This window comes from Anarrhichthys ocellatus, unplaced genomic scaffold, assembly GCF_004355925.1.
Source record: "Anarrhichthys ocellatus isolate YVR2014 unplaced genomic scaffold, GSC_Weel_1.0 scaffold51, whole genome shotgun sequence".
Lineage (NCBI taxonomy): Eukaryota > Metazoa > Chordata > Actinopteri > Perciformes > Anarhichadidae > Anarrhichthys > Anarrhichthys ocellatus.
The window spans coordinates 47,152-64,392 of record NW_022280081.1 but is presented as its reverse complement, the minus strand read 5'-3'; the positions used below and the strand labels follow the sequence as shown (position 1 = coordinate 64,392).

At 38.9% G+C, this 17,241-nt stretch overlaps 1 protein-coding gene across 5 annotated transcripts in view; it reads right to left on the bottom strand.

Moving 5' to 3' along the window:
* Positions 1 to 13,915, bottom strand: part of mlphb (melanophilin b) — a 40,039-nt gene extending 26,124 nt beyond the window's left edge. For 4 of the 5 annotated variants that reach the window (XM_031870167.1, XM_031870168.1, XM_031870169.1 and 1 more), the window contains exons 1-3: positions 13,840 to 13,915; positions 10,918 to 11,092; positions 1,490 to 1,711 (exon numbers count right to left, since the gene is read on the bottom strand). In XM_031870167.1, the coding sequence (XP_031726027.1) occupies positions 1,490 to 1,711; positions 10,918 to 11,060 (365 nt within the window). In that variant the 5' untranslated portion in view covers positions 11,061 to 11,092; positions 13,840 to 13,915. Of the gene's footprint in view, positions 1 to 1,489; positions 1,712 to 1,932; positions 3,260 to 10,917; positions 11,093 to 13,839 lie in introns of those variants that run through there. The other variant, XM_031870172.1, reaches the window with a different exon arrangement.
* Between the last annotated feature and the right edge of the window lie 3,326 nt (positions 13,916 to 17,241).

Genomic DNA, 17,241 nt, shown 5'->3' with positions numbered 1-17,241 from the left:
GAGCGAGCTCCAAAAAACCCCACATAACTCATACGTTATATACTACATTCTAAAAAGTAGAGCTGCCAAATCCAAACAAAGTCTTTGTCCACTAGCTGCTGAAAAGCTTACACATGTATTGATGAGGTGCTTTCTTGCTCACATCACTGACTTTGTTCCTGCATTTAAAAACCTCTATAGTGGAACTTTAAAGTAGAGCTCCAGTGACTTTTGCCCTCATTTTCTTTCATAGCTGACTTACATTAATATTCATCAGAAACTTTGTGTCAGACCCCCAGGGTGTAATGGATGTACACTACCAAACATCATGGTTACATATGTTCTTTATGAAACAAGTTTTTGGTTACAGGGGAAGTATGGTATCATTTTCATTTTACTCAAAGCCTGAAAACAGCCGCTAGTTTTATTGCATTCCTTTAGCATGGATAGTGAAGCTCTAAAGACATAGACAAGGTAGCCCCACAACTGTAGAACCACAGAGGCACGAATTAAAACTTGAGTTTATGTTTCTATGGAATGACATTTCAATCAATCAAGTAATATATATTGTACATACAGAAATACATATATATGTCTATGAAATGCATAAAAAATGAAAAAAAAATATATATAAATACATGTAAATATGAACATATTAATGAATAAATATAGTTCAATAAATACATGTTTTATTTGAAAAAGGACAGCTTTTATTTATTTCAGGCGACTTTTATAACATAATTCCATGACCTGCCAGTTAGCACAGCTGTATAAGTATATAGATAAGGTTGAAATATTTAAATATTTTTTTATTATAAAATATAATTTTAATTTATGCTTATTCTTGTTGTTGTTTTTGCTCAGTGATCTTACAGGACTGTTCTGAAGAGCTGTGCACCATCGAGATGTAAGTAGCTTTAAAGAAAAGATCGGAGTGAAACTGAAGGGCTGGTAGTCTCCAGGGAAAAGAATGGCGGGTTATTGCTGATGCAATGTACAAAAATATAGACAGTATGTAGAATGTGTGACTTCATCCATAGGCATGCTGTGGGGACATATGGGCCAAATAGCCAAAATCATTAACAAACGATAAATGCATCTGCTCTAATAAAATATTATTGATAGTTATTTTATCGTAAAAAAACACAACGTGATGGTTTATAACGTTTCATAATCAGTATTAATGCTATACTTTCTGTTATGTTATTATTTTGTGTCTATGAAATAATTAGCTTCTAAGTAAAACTTTGTTAGCTGATGAGAGATGGTAATATTAACATTATTAATACATTTGTAAACTATTTATTACCAGTTAATAATTGCACAAATTATACCATTTTATTAGGATATCAAGTATTTGTTAATGACTTAGAAATGATTTGTAACCTTTTATGAAATTTTGTGTAAAACACCTGTAAACAAAACGTCGATAAATGGACCAGAAACCAATTAATAACCAGTCCACCAATCTACCATTTATCAATGATGGTTATTATTTGTCATTTCCTACCTGGCCATGCGACAGGGATTGCACACCCAGCCAAGCTCTTTCTTGTTGAACAGACTACAGGACTTGCAGATGAAGAGCTGGCAGTCCAGACACTGACACTTGCTGTTGACCAGGAACTTGAAGGGCTGGAGACATCGAATACAGTGCGACTCAGCCAGGCTGGTCTGGCTGCCCAGCAACTCCCTCTTGGTGTCTTCTTTTTCAATCTTGGTCTTTAAATCCCTAAAAAAGACAATAACCCAAGCGTTCAATAATGTACAATGAAAGAGATGAATGTGTTTATTGAAGAAAAACTACTTTAATGTATTCTTGAGATACAGGTTAATGAATTGTAATATGCAGAACTCGGCACACAAGAGAAAACCACTTTTTACTTCAGGGCTCCACGCAGCCTCACATAAAGTGTGTCATTATTTTTTTGTAATAGGACTTGTTGCACTTACATGTCTTCATTGTGCCAATGTCACCATCTGGCATGCCAACGTCATTTTACAGACATTCCATGTCTCATGATAAGGTTTTTAGTGTAGCTACAGCTGCATTTTAGTTTAGGCGACAAAACCACTTAGTTGGGTTTAGGAAAAACATCATGGCTTCGAGGTAGAATACATTACAATTGGTTTGCTAAACACATGACATTCAAAGTTGGCCCCTCCTCCTCTGCTCAACGAGTGAGTGAGGAAGAGACGCAGCAGCGCTGGTCGAGCGAGAGGGAGCGGCATTAATGAGCACAAAGCAGTGGAGAAATACAATGCTGTTTTCGGATTGTTTTCTGTTCACAACCCTGCTGGAAGGTGCAGAGTTGCCGGATTTTGAATGAATGCAGCCGGGCGGGGCAGAGTTCATCCTGTCGACTCTGCTCAGCGCGGCTCACACAGCAGAGGAGACGGAGAGGAGCAGGGGAAACATAAAAACATGCAGCCATGTAAAAACCCGTTGTCATCAATATGTCATCATATACGGCCGCGTTGTATCTGACAGAGCAAAAGGGGGATTTGTGCCCATGGAGGTAATGCTCGGTATCAGACACTGAGGGGCGTGACATGGCGTTGGTATTTGACAACCTGAAAGGTTAGTAGATAGGGGCCCAAAAGCTCTTTGCTGACACCCAGAATTGTCCCAAACACAGCAAAATAAAAAGGCAGGCATACGAAGGCAGGCTCTCTGTAGACATCAACGCACACTTCTAGTGGGTAAGAAGTGATGACTGAGACGGATTGAAAGGCCTTTGTTTGTTTGACCCATCCACCATAAGTAGTCTCACTCAGTTTTTAAACTGTATTACTAGCTCTGAGCAGAGCATATATGAACATATATACATTTACTTTGCAATCTACATGGCATAAAATGACACACAAAAAATACAAATGGCGTTGGACAAAGAATTGTCTTCTCAGTCATGCGCCAATTTGGTGAGACAGCTCATCAGGTTAAAGAAAGTTTAAACCTGATAATTGTTTGCAAATGGCCATTACTAACATATTGTATATAGTGGTACAGTTAATATGGCTGTCAATAATGCTGCTCCATTTCAGCTGCAGAAATAAACACTACATAACTGTTTTTGAATGTACATCTTGCGATAGGAAATAGTTTTGCCAAATTGTGGCAAACAAGGTTTGCGCTCTATTTATGATAGAACTCAGTCTTATTTGGTACCATCAAACCTGAACCAAAACCAAACCCTTTGCTCACTTAATCTGGCATCCAGAGCTGTAACTGAAGAGGCCACCCAGAAACACTGAGCAGACCCATGAACTGTTGTTTGCCAAGAAATAGTTCCGCCTTGTATACCCCTCTAAACATGGCAATTTTGACATTTCTGTTGACATTTGGGTACATGACATGAGACAGCTTCAGAGTTGCTGGTAATTGTATTTTTCTATTTGGGGCAGATCCAGGCTAGCTGTTTCCCCCTGACTCCAGTATTTATGCTTGGCAAAGCTAACCATATCCAACACTACTCATCTCACTCAGAAACAAAGCCAACAAGCACATTTCCCCACTGAACTAATAACTGCTGGATATATTTGAAGGTACATTTCTAACGTATTATTCACTTCATGTTTTTACAGCTAATAAAATGAACCGTGTACTATTTCTTTATACAGAGATTTTATGAGTCAAAATGCTGGCTGACAATAATGAGTGAAGAGATGCTTGCCAGCACACGGATGGCTTCCTTTTGGCAACTCTGTGTCAACATTATGTCAGCATTACAGGCAGAAAAAGCTGCAGCGTTTCTCCAGGAAAGATTTAGTGCTATGGTTACAATAAAAATAAATAAAAAAATCAACAAGATAAGTGAGGAATAGCTTCACTGTGCATGCCCCCTTCATTTAGATCTTAATCGCTTCAGCATTCTTAATACTGTATAATGTAAATAACCAAAATGTGCGACAACCTCATGAAAATAATGTTTAGTGTCCCTTAAAGTGACATGGGTGTGTTAGAATGTGTTTATTACCTCGAGTAAAAATACTAATACTGTACCAGGCAGCAACCACCAATTTTGAAAAGTGAAGCCAATGTTGAAGTGCTTTAAACTTGCATTCTCTCTAATGGCCATCAGGGGGCGACTCCTCTGGTTGCAAAAATAAGTCTTATTGTATGGAAATCTATGACAAAATGACTCTACTTCTCTCTTGATTTATTCCCTCAGTAAACATTGTAAACATGAGTTTATGATCTCAATCTCTAGTTTCAAGTCTTCGTCAATACAGCATGATGTTCATTTAGTAAGTTATTATTATCCATTTAGAGTCAAACAGACCATAACCCAGGGTATGCTTTAGGGCGGGGCTACCTTGTGATTGACAGGCTGCTACCACGTCGTTGTGGGAGTTGTTCCTGTTTTCATCTTAGAAATTGAGCAATTTCACAGTGTGCTTTCAGTTCATGGAAGTTAACTGTAACATTTTGGTCGACTAAAAATGTCTTATTAGGCGTTCGGTTGTTCTGAGCTCTACCCTCTCAAGTCACTTTTGGTGTGAATTAATGTAGCATGTGTATGTGTGTATCATTTGGTTTCACATTACCGGTTGACTGACTATGTGATACTTTTTTCACACTTTTAAAACAATTGCGTAATGCATACCTTTGTTTGCTCAAGTGTCATCACTCAAACTTAAACAAGTAATGGTTTTGTTGAAGCCTTTATATTATACACCAAAAACAAAACGGATCGCCCTGTTTCTGTGAGTGTAAAAAAGAAAAAAAGAGCTATGGTTGTTTTGTGGCTAACAGAGTGGTTGAGTCCTCACTGATGATGGGCTGTAAAGAGTTATTTAGTGCTACACTTTACAGTCACATTTTTAGTTATTTAAGAAACATTCATTTTGAGTAATTATTTTGCAGTTAGAAAAAAAATCCATTCCAGCCTTTAATTAGTTTTCCTCCATTTAAATCAACACTTCCTCTTGTAGCAACATGTAGTTAGTGGAGAAGCAGTTGCAGAAAAGTTACTTTCTTTCTTGTAATGTTCTCACTTGATTCTTTCAGCAATGTGTTTTAGAAATGAGTTAATCTGAGCTCCATTATTACATTTGAAAAAAATCTGTCTTCAAGTAATAAATATAGCTGTGCGGTGCAAAACGTCCTGCACTAACTTCAGTCAAATTCTTGTTAAAAACTTAAAGCAATGGTGTGTAGGATTTGGTGGCATCTAGCAGTGTAGTTTTAGATTGCAGTCAACTGAATACCCCTCCGCGCACTTCTCCCTTTTCAAGACTGCAGTAACGTGAGCCACAGAGTACAAAACCGTGGTAACGCAGTTCGTCTCGCTCAGAGGTCATCCCTACCATAATAACACTACTTCAGGAGCAACGGAAGTGAGATGGAGGCTGTTGGTACCACGATTTTACACTCTATAAAACTTGGTGGCCTTCAGGTAATGTAAAAAATTTAAAAGGGCCAGAGTTTGGTTTTTCCCTTCTGGCCTACTGTAGAAACGTTGTGGTGCAACATGGTAGACTCGGGTGATTATAAACTAATGAACACATAATTTTTGAATATTTTGTTCCATTTCTGCTAATAACCTCCCCCAAAATGCTACAAACTGGCCATTTAACAAATAAAACCAAATCAAGCAAACTCATACTTCCTCTACTCTCCGAGTTGCGGTTTAAATGCCTGCTTTGAGTCAGACTTTTTTCTTCAGCAAAGTTTGAGGCATTCTTGTGCTGATTGCTGGAAAAGAAACAGCCTCACTCAGCGCTGAGAGATGCTGACGGTAGTGGAGAGGAAAACATTCAGATAACAAATCCCAAATGTCACGCAGCTTGGGTGGAGTCTGGCAAAACACCCACAGAGGATGAGAGGATACTTATTGTTTATTACATTTTTTTTAGGCCATGCTTTTTAAATTATAGCCCAGATCATCGGGATGAATTGGAAACTCTCGAACCGTTAGCAGATACAGCTGATGGCCATTAGCAATATGATTTCAAAGTACTATCTCCGGAACATCAAATCCCACAGATCTGATATACAAGATGGCCTTCTGTGACTCAATAAGATGTGTGCTGGAGGCAACTTTCAGGCCTTCCGAGTCTTCCCCAGTCTGTGACTGTGTGGTTGTCAGCATTTCTTAGTTGATGTGATAAGCTGCAAGGGTTTTTTAGGGTTTTCGATCAAGATGTGTGTGAAAGCTCTGGAGTATTTCCGGTATGTGGATCTTGCACTGAGATTTAGCTCGGTACAGTTCTGGACTAAAAATGTATTTAAGAAGTAGTAGGTTTGGAGAAACATAGAGGGGTACCAGCACAGGAGCAAGCAATGTACTGCTGTGGACGGGACAGCAGCTAAACGTATAAAAAGCAAGACATTTCCAACATTGCCATGTGTTATTATGTTAGGCTGTCATTATTTGTGGCATTTTGTGTGTTTTTAAAATTTATTTCAATTTAGTTGTGTTTAGGCAACAAAACCATTTAGTTAGATTGAGGGAAAATCGTCATGGTTTCAAATAAGTAAGTAAATTAAGTAAAATACGTACGTTAACAACATAACAATAAGACACATCACAAACATCACTGAGGTAAAAAAAACACTTCGAGCCACTGGTCTCAAACATCAGTTAGCTGGTTGCAAGTCCTGTGTTTGTTTGAGCCATCCGTCTTCCCTCCCTCCCACCATAAGCGTCACCCTCACGTTTTATACTCTGTCTCTTGTTCAGAATGTAGTCACGCAGATGCGTTTACATTGCAGTAAAGTACAGACTACATAACGTATAAATGACAAAAAGCAAGAAAGGAGTTCTTATTGAATGTAAAATGATTGAATGAAATCAAAATTGTTGTGTCATTCATACACCAATCTAGTTTATTTTCACCGTCTTACTTTGCCATCAGACAGTCCTTTCCGGTGGAGAACTAAAGCCGTTACCTACACTCTCTTCAAAGCAACTAGACTTCTTAGACTCCTGGGAGACTGTGGCTCAGTGGAGAGCAGGGTTAAAGAATCGGCGGTTCGATCCCCGGCTCCGCTAGTCGCATGTCGATGTGTCCTTGGCCAAGACACTTAACCCCAAAAGTGCTCTTGAGCTGTGCTTACGGTGTGTGAATGTTAGTTAGTCCTGGTGGCAGGTGGATGGCTATCAGTGTATGAATGGGTGAATGATAGTGTGAAAGTGCTTTGAGTGGTCGGAAAGACTAGAAAAGCGCTATACAGTCCATTTACCATTTATTCTACAAAAACAGGCACTTATGAGATTGTTCTGTCTCTCTCCTCCTTTTTTCATGCTGGAAAAATTGGAGGTCATAAAAAAAGCCTTACATTGTAAATAGTAGACGTGACTATGTTTTACTAAGTTTTGTCCTCAAAATGCAAATTTTTCCTCAGTATTTGATTAGAAGCAGGTACTGGAAAGTTTATGAGGCAGCTCGGGAATCCAGGTTCGCCAGCCAGACGTTCACTTAGACACAGACAGTTATAGAGACCAAAGTAACTGATTGTTCCCATACATGGTGATCTGCGCGCCATGTCCGTCCACACAAATCAAATCCTCTCTAGTTTAAATGAACTTCCTGCTTCAGATGTTCTTTACCGAGTTTGAGCTTGTGTGTGTCTTTCATCTTAACATCACAACCTGATATGCTGCTCTTTGCCTCTCTCTGAAGTCCATAGTAGAACCAGGTTAACATGCACTCCAGTGGGCTAGTGAGAGTGAGACAAAGAGATAAAAAATGGGACTCACACACACAAACATACCGCTTTCCAGAAAAAGAATAAGCAGTTCACATTAGCTTTGCAGATATGTTTACATGAAATTATCAATTTTCAGACAGCCTTTTAAAATACCACTATAATGTCATTAAATAGAATGCATTACCTGGGTTTGACTGACATGAACTAATGTGATATATTTATATATAATTACAATGTGTGTGAATGTGATGGTGTTTTGCCATATATTTCATGTATATATATTAAAACTAGTAAATGTATATTTCATATATATATATGACCAGACTATCGTAGGGCTGACACCATCACATTCACACACATTGTATTTATATATAAATAAATATAACACATCAGTATATATATATAGATATATAGATATATATAGATAGATAGATAGATACTTCAAGTTGACACTTCTGCAGTGGCTACTACTATAAATATGCTTCCTGTGAAATCATGTGAGGATTTTTGAAACTTTTTCTCAAAACACACTTACTAACCTAATACAAATATGTATTTGTACTATTTACACTTTATTTTAGTGGAATTGGTAAAGGAGAAAACTTAAAGTCATTGCCAAATTAAACTACTTCATTCTACAATCCAACATGTGTGGCTTTTACAAGATTTAGGCGTGACAGTTTTCTATGTAAACCATGTGAGGAACTGTACCTATTTATAGATCGCAGAGGCCCGGGATGAAAACAACAGTTGCCGGCTCATTTGGATGGAAAACGAATAGCTGAAGAAGAACCTTGGCAGGGCCCGCAACCTACTGTGTGGTTGAAATTATTGTCTGGTATTTGTGAAGGAAGCTCAAGAACGTAGATGAACCTACATGGCACCATATAGGAAGGTTCCGACTCCTCGGCCTGACCAAAATGCTGGTTTTCTTAACCAAAGTCTGACTCACCATCTGTTTCTTCTTTACGAAATGAAGGCTGCTGACAAGAAGTTTCTTGGAAGGTCCCTTTTATCATGCACATGCAGACACATCAAGGCACTATGTTTAACAGAGTGTATGGAGGGTATGGGAAAATACATATCGACTGTATGAATAAGCAAGAGATTTGTCTGAGATAGCGAGTTTAAAAAAATATGTTTTATAAGTTGATAAAAACTATCCATGTTTGAGCCACATTAAAAGATTTGACAAGATGCACCTTTGTTCTACTTGTTTGATTGAAGGCTCTGCACATCAACAGGTGTTTTCAGTCACTGGCTGATTAGACCTCCAATCAGGTGGAAATTGGGTGGAGCTATATGGAAATTGGGTGATGTCACCAAGCTATAAACTCAGGAACAATTTTCACACTCACTTGCAATATTCTAACTTGTAACTTTTTAAAGCAACTAAGCTAATGTCCCACCCACACAGGTGTCTTCACTACAGGACTGTGTGGGTGGACCATTAGCCTAGTTGCTTAAAAAGTTACAAGTAAGAAGGCTGCAAGTGTAACTTGTAATTGGTTAAAGGTATATGATACATAATGCAAAATATCGCGATACTATGCTGTATCGGTTTCCCCCCCCCACCTCTAATCCTTACTTACCCCTGCACTGCTGCTGCTGTGCAGGGGTCAACCCATATCCAAGCATTGGAGGAAATTCTCTCTAAACCTCTTCCTCCCACAGCCTGATATCTAAACCATCCATCCGTCACCGGTGCCAAGAAGACATGTGAGCAGTATGTTGATGAGTCAGCAGCAAATGACTGAATCGTCTGTTGGAAATGTACAGTTCAACAAAGTTGTCCAGCCTTCAGGAATAGAGTGCAGTATGTAGTTTCCACTCAGTTGTGCTAAATTTAAATCAAACAGCCAGCATCTCTCAGCCGATAACCAATTATCTAGCATTGTAGATGAGAAGACAGGACATGTGATTACTGGCTTACCGTGAAATGTGAGTGCTGCAGTGGCTAGTGGTAGCCATAGGTAATATCGATTAATTAATGATCACAGTGGCTGCTTTTCAGCAAAAGTAACATAGTCATATAACATACTTAACATGAAGCTGTAAAGCACACTGCCCTCTCTGACAGACAGTTTCAAGCTGAAGTGTGCTTTGTTGTGCCTATAACCCCACCCAACAGTGATGTCACAAGGTCCTTCAGTACCATACATTTCTTCATCATTGCAGCACGGTGAGTAAAGCTGAACCACTGGTGTGCAGGGGCAGTTGGGTGAGTCTTTAAAGGGCGGGTCCATTATATATATATATTTTTTTCTTTTCTTAGGTTTTTATATCATTCTGTAGCTTCCCAGTGATGTTCCTTATGTATTCAAATCCCTTCTAAAAACGTTTCCCCATGTAACCTGATGTTGCTACATAGAAAGCTGCAGGTCTGCTGAGACCCTCAGCTCCTTTAAATCAAGATTGAAGACTTTTCTGTTTGCTGCTGCCTTTAATTAAACCAGATTCAAGGATATTAATCAATTTCTGCATTTTATTACTGTATTTTATTTCTTACACTGCTTTTTAGTGTTTTAATGACTGTTTTTAATGTTTCAATCAATGTTCTTATGTCTTACCTCCAGTGATTGGACTGTAATTTGTTTGTTTCTACACCTGCCGTTCCAGCTGAACCATGTATGCTCTGATGAAGGTCCGTTAGACCAAAAGCTAAAAATATAGTGTTCTCTGCATTGATTTAAGTGTTCTACCAGTTTGAGCTTTTTTGATACTTCCAGCACCGTATTTAAGATGAAGCTGGGTGAAGCGTTGGTTATCCTGCATTTACTAATCTGTCATTTAGAGTCCCGAATTCACAGAGCAATTGAAGGTGACCAGAATTAGCAGAGGCGGTGGAGACATATTCACCTAAACTAACAAAAGCCCTAATGGCTTCAAAAAAAGTTGTTACAAAGGAAAATACTTTACCACACGAGTCCCAGCTAAAATGTATGATATAAAAGACTTTTAATTTAATATAGTACAAATATTTGTCTGGATTGGATAATAGGGTCAGAATTTCAATTAAAACATCTGGATTTAAATTTAGGCTACAGTCGATTTTAAGTAATGTATGATTCATTACTATTTGTGTTTTATTAATTCCATCCCCCAAAGATAATACATGTATGTAGCATAACATTAAGTTAAAAAAGGGAATCCATAGTAAGGCTAATCCTGAACTCATGAAGCCATGAGCATCAAACGGATGACTTCTATTGGTTTGTTGAGAAACAGATGTGCATCGAAAAGAAATAAAACAAATACACGTGATCTTTTTTTTAACATACCCAAGTCTGTCCTCCTCCTTCTTCCTCAGGTCGAAATCTCTCTGGACGACTTCCCAAACATGCTTGGCCTCCTCATCTGTGAGCTTGGAGAGATCCAGCTTCCTGCCTGTTGTGGTGGTGGCAGGCATAGTTGCGAAGTCCATGCCTGTGAGCTGGCAGGCTCTCTTGTGCTGGGCTACATTTGGCCGATAAAAAAAGTTTTAAGCTACATGAGGAGATGAACTGCAGTGAAAACACTACCATATGTAAAAATAGGTCACTTAAAATGAGGTCACTTGCATTCTCTTTTCCAAATAATCAACCAGTGTTGCACTGCAAACCCTTTTATGCTACATTGCTGAAGTTCACAACTTGACATGAGTGGTAATCCGTTGATCAGGTTCATCGTGTCACGTTCACGGTACAAATCTGTGTGACGAATGGTTGAAAATACATTTCCTGCAGAAAGCTTGCACGTGAATGCCCCTGCACTCAACGGTGGGAGATGGGGGGAATACATTTGATACACAGCTCTCTGAGCTGTAATGTTTCACTGACCTTTTGCAGAGAGACAATTTACCAACATTTGATCACGTTAACACTCAAAAGGTTTACATACAGTGCTTATTCCTCTCTATTTAATTTTGTTGCAAAAATGACACTGTAAAACTAAAGGTGCATTAAAAGACATCAAAAAACATCAACAGGATGTGAAGAAGTAACATTTTTGAACATTATAACAGAGTATACATAACTATGTATTGCGTTGTAGAGATATCAACTGAAATGAGAATGCTAGCCGTCTAGCTGAGGCCCGTTCTGTCTTGCAATAAAATAAATACTCACAAGGCGATAGTGAGTCACTGTGGCATCCAGTCTGTCCTCAGTCCAACACGAGAGGACAAAGAAGTAGAGCTGCCCCAATGGCTTGTCAATAACACATCCATGGTCTGTGTGCAGGTTGATAGTGGGTTTATTGGATTCAATCCAAAGTGGCAGAAACGGAAAAAGTCCTAAATCTAAAAGTCGTTGGTTAAAATAAAGTTGTTTTCTCATTTCTACCACATTAAATAAAGTCCAATAAACAAACTATCAAAGTGTACATGGAACATACAGACCCGGCAGACAGTAAACACGAAGATGGAACACATCAACTACAGGCAGAAGCCACACGGGAAGATTATAAGATTTCCAACAGTTTGAGTGAAGTTGCGTATTCTTGTAGTTGGCTGTAAATGTAAATTTACACTGTAAATTTAGATTCTGTGGATCCAAGTAGTACAGGTGAAATGCTGCCACCCTTTTTGTCTGGAGCGTTGCACCTTAATAGGATAGGTTACAATTTACGTGTCATGTGTCGATTGGAAGCAATTCTTTTCAACTGCGACTAAACCGTAGGAGACGGGGGACAAAATCCCCATTCATAGTAAAAAATAAATTATTGCACAATTGCAGGTGGTTGCTCGTCAGCAAAACAACTTAAATATTAGTAATATTAAGCATTTCAATAAGCGGCTCATGCTGTGGTGTTTTGGTGGGGGCAGTGTATCTCATGATACTTTTTACTAATGTCTGAATGAAATAGCTTTCTTGTGTTTGTATGTCATTAGTCATGTGCCAATGCCTGAGTCTTACTTCTTCGAGAAAACTGCTGCCAGTCTTTTAGGCTGCTGTTTTCTCCAAACAAAACAGACCAGAATAATAGAACTGATCCTGGGTCAGTGATCTGGAGCGCAGGTCTAGATACGGAGCTTAAACCCTCTCTGCCACAAGCATCCGTCCTGTGATCTGGGGAAGGTTTGGCACAGTTCAACTGTCACATTGCTGAGGGATTTGAATCAAGTCTCTTAAATGGAGCCTGCCCAAATCATTTCACATGGTCCAGGTTTCAGTGGATGTGGTGACTCAACTCAAGCTGACAAGAGAGATGCACACATGTACACACACATCTCATCACACACGCAATCTGTACCACTGAAATGCACTGAAACAGACTTATACATAATCAGAAAAGGAATGCTCAGAAACATCACATAATTGTCTTGTTTACTACAAGCTATATCAGAAAACCTCAGATGACTGGCGAGCCTAATCTAATTTCTGCTCATGCAATTGGGCACTAATGGTAAAAACAAGTTTAACACAGAATCAAGACTCTGAGTAGAACATTGTACATGTCCAGCTTTATAAAATAGTGCTTACAACTTTCCCACAGTCAAATTGTTACACTTGAACAGCCAAGCAGTACACAGAAGCTCAACATTTGCATAGCGGGTGTGAGCAACTCCGTATCCTACTCTGTTGTATTAAGGGACCATAATGAAAACATGTACTTTAAAATTGTGTTATTGACTTTTACCTTTAATAATGTTTCTCGCAGTATTTCATACTCAGTCCAATCTTAATTGTAAAGCTTGTTGTCTACAAAGAATTTCCCCTGCATGAAATCCCCTGTTGATACCACACAAATCAAGCAGGTGCACATTCGAAGGACTCCTTGTGTTTGCAAAAGGAAGGTTTGGCTTGATAACAGGTGCGGAGACACACAAACCTGGAACAGTTCTACCAGCAAAAGAACAAAGAGTGTACATTTCTTTTTTTATTCCATTCCAAACCACTTTACATTCTCTTACATGAAGTTTTAAATGTGCCAATCTTGGCTATCTTTTTTTTTGATTTGAGAAAGTTGACGAAAGCTGTTTGGCGTTTGCTTTTAAAAGCTTTAAAAGTTTCTAATAACACGTTGGAACCCTTTAGGACTTGAGTTTGGTCCAACATGTAATAATCCCACTGTTCCACACTTACAGCATGAGTAGCATAAATCAAAAAAAAAGACCCAACAACAGGATTAAAATCAATAATGTCTGTGAGATACAAACACATGTAACCATTAACATCATTTTTTTGCTCTTAACATCATAAATGCATGCGAATATGTCTTACCTTGGTGTTGACAGAGCAGCCTGCGGGCAGTATTTCCTCTGAAGGGCAGACCAGGCTGACTGCAGGGCAAACTAAGTTAGCAGACAGCAATGCTAATCACATGTCTAGTTAACCAGGAGGAAGAAAGGGAGGGAGACAAGTCTCCTCTCTGCCTCCCTCGACTTCACTTCAAAGGGTCTGGCTGTGTGATTTGCCCCCCCCCTTGGCCTCATTGACAGCTGTGTCAAATACATCGTGACTGCTATTCTTGATCTGCATAAATAGTAAATCAATCGGTTTGGAAGCAATCATTTGGAGCATTTCATGGCTTGGACAGTATTCAAGTGTGCAGTGATCATGAGATTATGTAAAGGCCAGTTGGGCTCAAGTCCCTAGTCACAAGACATGGATCCTACAGGATGACATAGGAGAGAGTCAGACATCAGAGCAATTAACCAACAAGTGACACCTCTTTATTAATACCAACATTCCTGTCTTGTAGGAAAAACATTGGGAGTTCCTCTAATGTGTATTGATACAGCAGCAGCATAGGAATGAGTTTTTATGTCTGTTAATAATCAATGCAATGTTGGTTTAAGGGCACTAAGTGATACAATATAGTTGTGAGACTGTTATTTGCACAGTGGGTGGGTCAACCTCTCTCTGAGAGGGAATCAGGTTCCAACATTTACACATGGGATTACAACTCGGAGGACAAAGTTGCAATTGTTTATATGTGTCGAGATCATTACAATTACTGTGATGTGAAGTGGAAGCTGAATCGGAGTGAGTAAGGATGATCATCACAAAAGGAAACTCCCCATCGATTGAGACAGGACTCTCAGAATTTGAAAGAACCCAAATGAAAGTAGATGAATGAGAAGACCTGTTTTCCTTCATTCAATTATCTCATGCTCCTCTCCATAATCAAATGGATTTGCTCCCATTTCCCTCTTTGATATGTGCCATGTGACCCGTCCAGCGGCCTTGTTTTCTTGTTTGCTCAATCATCAGGCCCTAGCATCGTCTTGTGGCGCAGCCTACACACACTGTTAACAGATGTAGCTTGTACTGCAATTCTGGCGTGTATACCCAGTGCTAACCCGAAGATGTTTGCGGAGGAATAAAAGAACGTGGGGCATCACTTCTGTTCAGTGGAACTCTTTTTGTTCAAAGTAAAACTTTATTGACAACACACAATCGAGAACACATTGATTCGTATATGTTAACACACACCAAGCTTTTTTACACTTCACATTTTTGTAAGTTAATTACATTTTTGTGGGTGAATCTGTACAATGGTTATTTTTATTTAGCCAAAACAGAGGCTGAACTGGTATTCAGTGCAGTGTCCTGCTTACTGAAGAAACCTTTGGCATTTAACAAAAGCAAACTTGCAGACGCAATTTAATTATTGAATTCTCAGCTCAGGCAAATGTCTGCTGTCTGGGCAGTGCGAGAAAAATCACCCAAGTTCACCACAGTCAGATACACACATCTAACTTGAGTTACCCAGGTATAGTTTTTGACCACTAGTAGTGCTATCAAGCAATTAAACAAGGCAGTGCTTTACAAGGTAGTTCAGCAACTGTCTAGCTGTGGGAGGGCCGCGGTGGGCCTGGGGCCAGAAGGCTTCCTTTATGCTGGATCATCCAGTGAATGAAGTTATTTAAATTATCTGACTACAACCAATGAAAATAAAACAATTCTTGTTTGTTGCTTCTTGTTTAGGCTACCTAACCGGTCAGACTTTTCACCTCTTTCAGTCAGTGTACAGCTGGTGTTTCGGTTTCTCAGCCAAATGCTCTGTGGTCGCTCGTAGTTACGGCAGCTGTTGAAAGCACGAAGGTAAAGAAAGAAAGCCTTTTCCTTTATTATTTCCTAATAAATACTCTGTGTTTATTTACTATGCCAACCATTTACATAAATAACTACAAGCATGCGATTGCATCTGCTAGCTGCTTTTAATGTCAGTTACGTTTTTTTTAAATTATGGCAAAACAAAGATCAGCCCATCATTCTCAACCAAAACCTAATCTTTTGGTAATTTCTCCTCAAAAAGTGTCAAGTAATAACGACATGTATGTATGAGTATCATGGCAGTTTGTGAAAATGTCGCAAAATGCCATCCATTGGTTTCTTGCATAGGAAAAGGATTTTTCTTTTTGTCGTTCAGCTAGGAAGAAAATGCCAATGGAAAGTCAATTAGGATCCTTTTTTTGTGGCGGACACACAAATTGAACGCATACAGATGACTTTGCAATGGTCAGAGCAAGGGACGTAGTATGAAAATGTGTGATCCTGTACAGGAAAACAATAGATTGCATTTTGTGAGTATTTCCCGAACTGAGGTGCGACTGTGTTGGTATGTGGCACCTCGTCATCCCACCAATAACAAGTTGTACTGTTGAAAGACTCTTTTCAACTGTTATTCAGATAAAAACAGGAATCAGGGCATCAACCTGACTGAACTGACTTCCTACTTTCTTCTGTAAAAGACTATAATGAAATAATTTGTGACTTTGTGGCCTATTTCAATACTATGGTTTATTCCATAGTCTTGTTGGGTATATAATTGGATTTTAAATGCATGTGTCGCTGCATCTGTCATCTGTGTGTGTGCGTGCATGTGGTTAATGTGGCTGTTGTGCCAGGCTATTCATTTTTAACGTTGTTAAGCATATTGGTGCCTGTGTTCCTTTATCCATACACTTGATTAATGATGCTGTTGTGTCTGTCAACTGTGTGTGAGTGAATATGTGCCAGGCTATGCCATGCTGTAAATGTTTGCCTTGTTTGTGTCTGTACCATTAGCTCTAATGATGATGTATAAGGTGTGTATGATTAAACTGTGGAGCATTACGGTAAATATAGTTCTAATGGCCTATTTTGGTCAACATGTGTTTCGAAACCCATTAAGTGCCGTTACTGAAGTATGCAAGTTACGTGACAAATAAATTAAAGTTGACGTCTTGTTTATCACAAGGATCTCCTGGCTGAAAGATCCATGTTTGTTGGACTCATCCACCTCTACATTAGCAAACGTTAGCATGCTAACGCATGTAAATAAGATGTTGAAAATGGTAAACATTACCTGCTAGACGTCACCATATTAGCATGTCTGTCAGTGTGAATGGTTCCTATATTTTCTGTATCCACAAACAATGATAGTCATCTTACCTTTGCTTATGCCTTTTATAGAAGAGGGTTGCCTCACACCACAGAGGTTGCAGTTTACCGATAATTTAAGGTGTAATTCATTGTATGGTCATATGTTTATCGATGTAATAGTGGATGGAGCAAACAGGATGTGATGACAAAGATGCGTATAAGTACAAAAATAAGTTAATCTCAATTCTGACAATATTTTTTTCCAAAATGAAACATCCATGAGAAATGTCACCTGTAGTCTTACAAAATAGC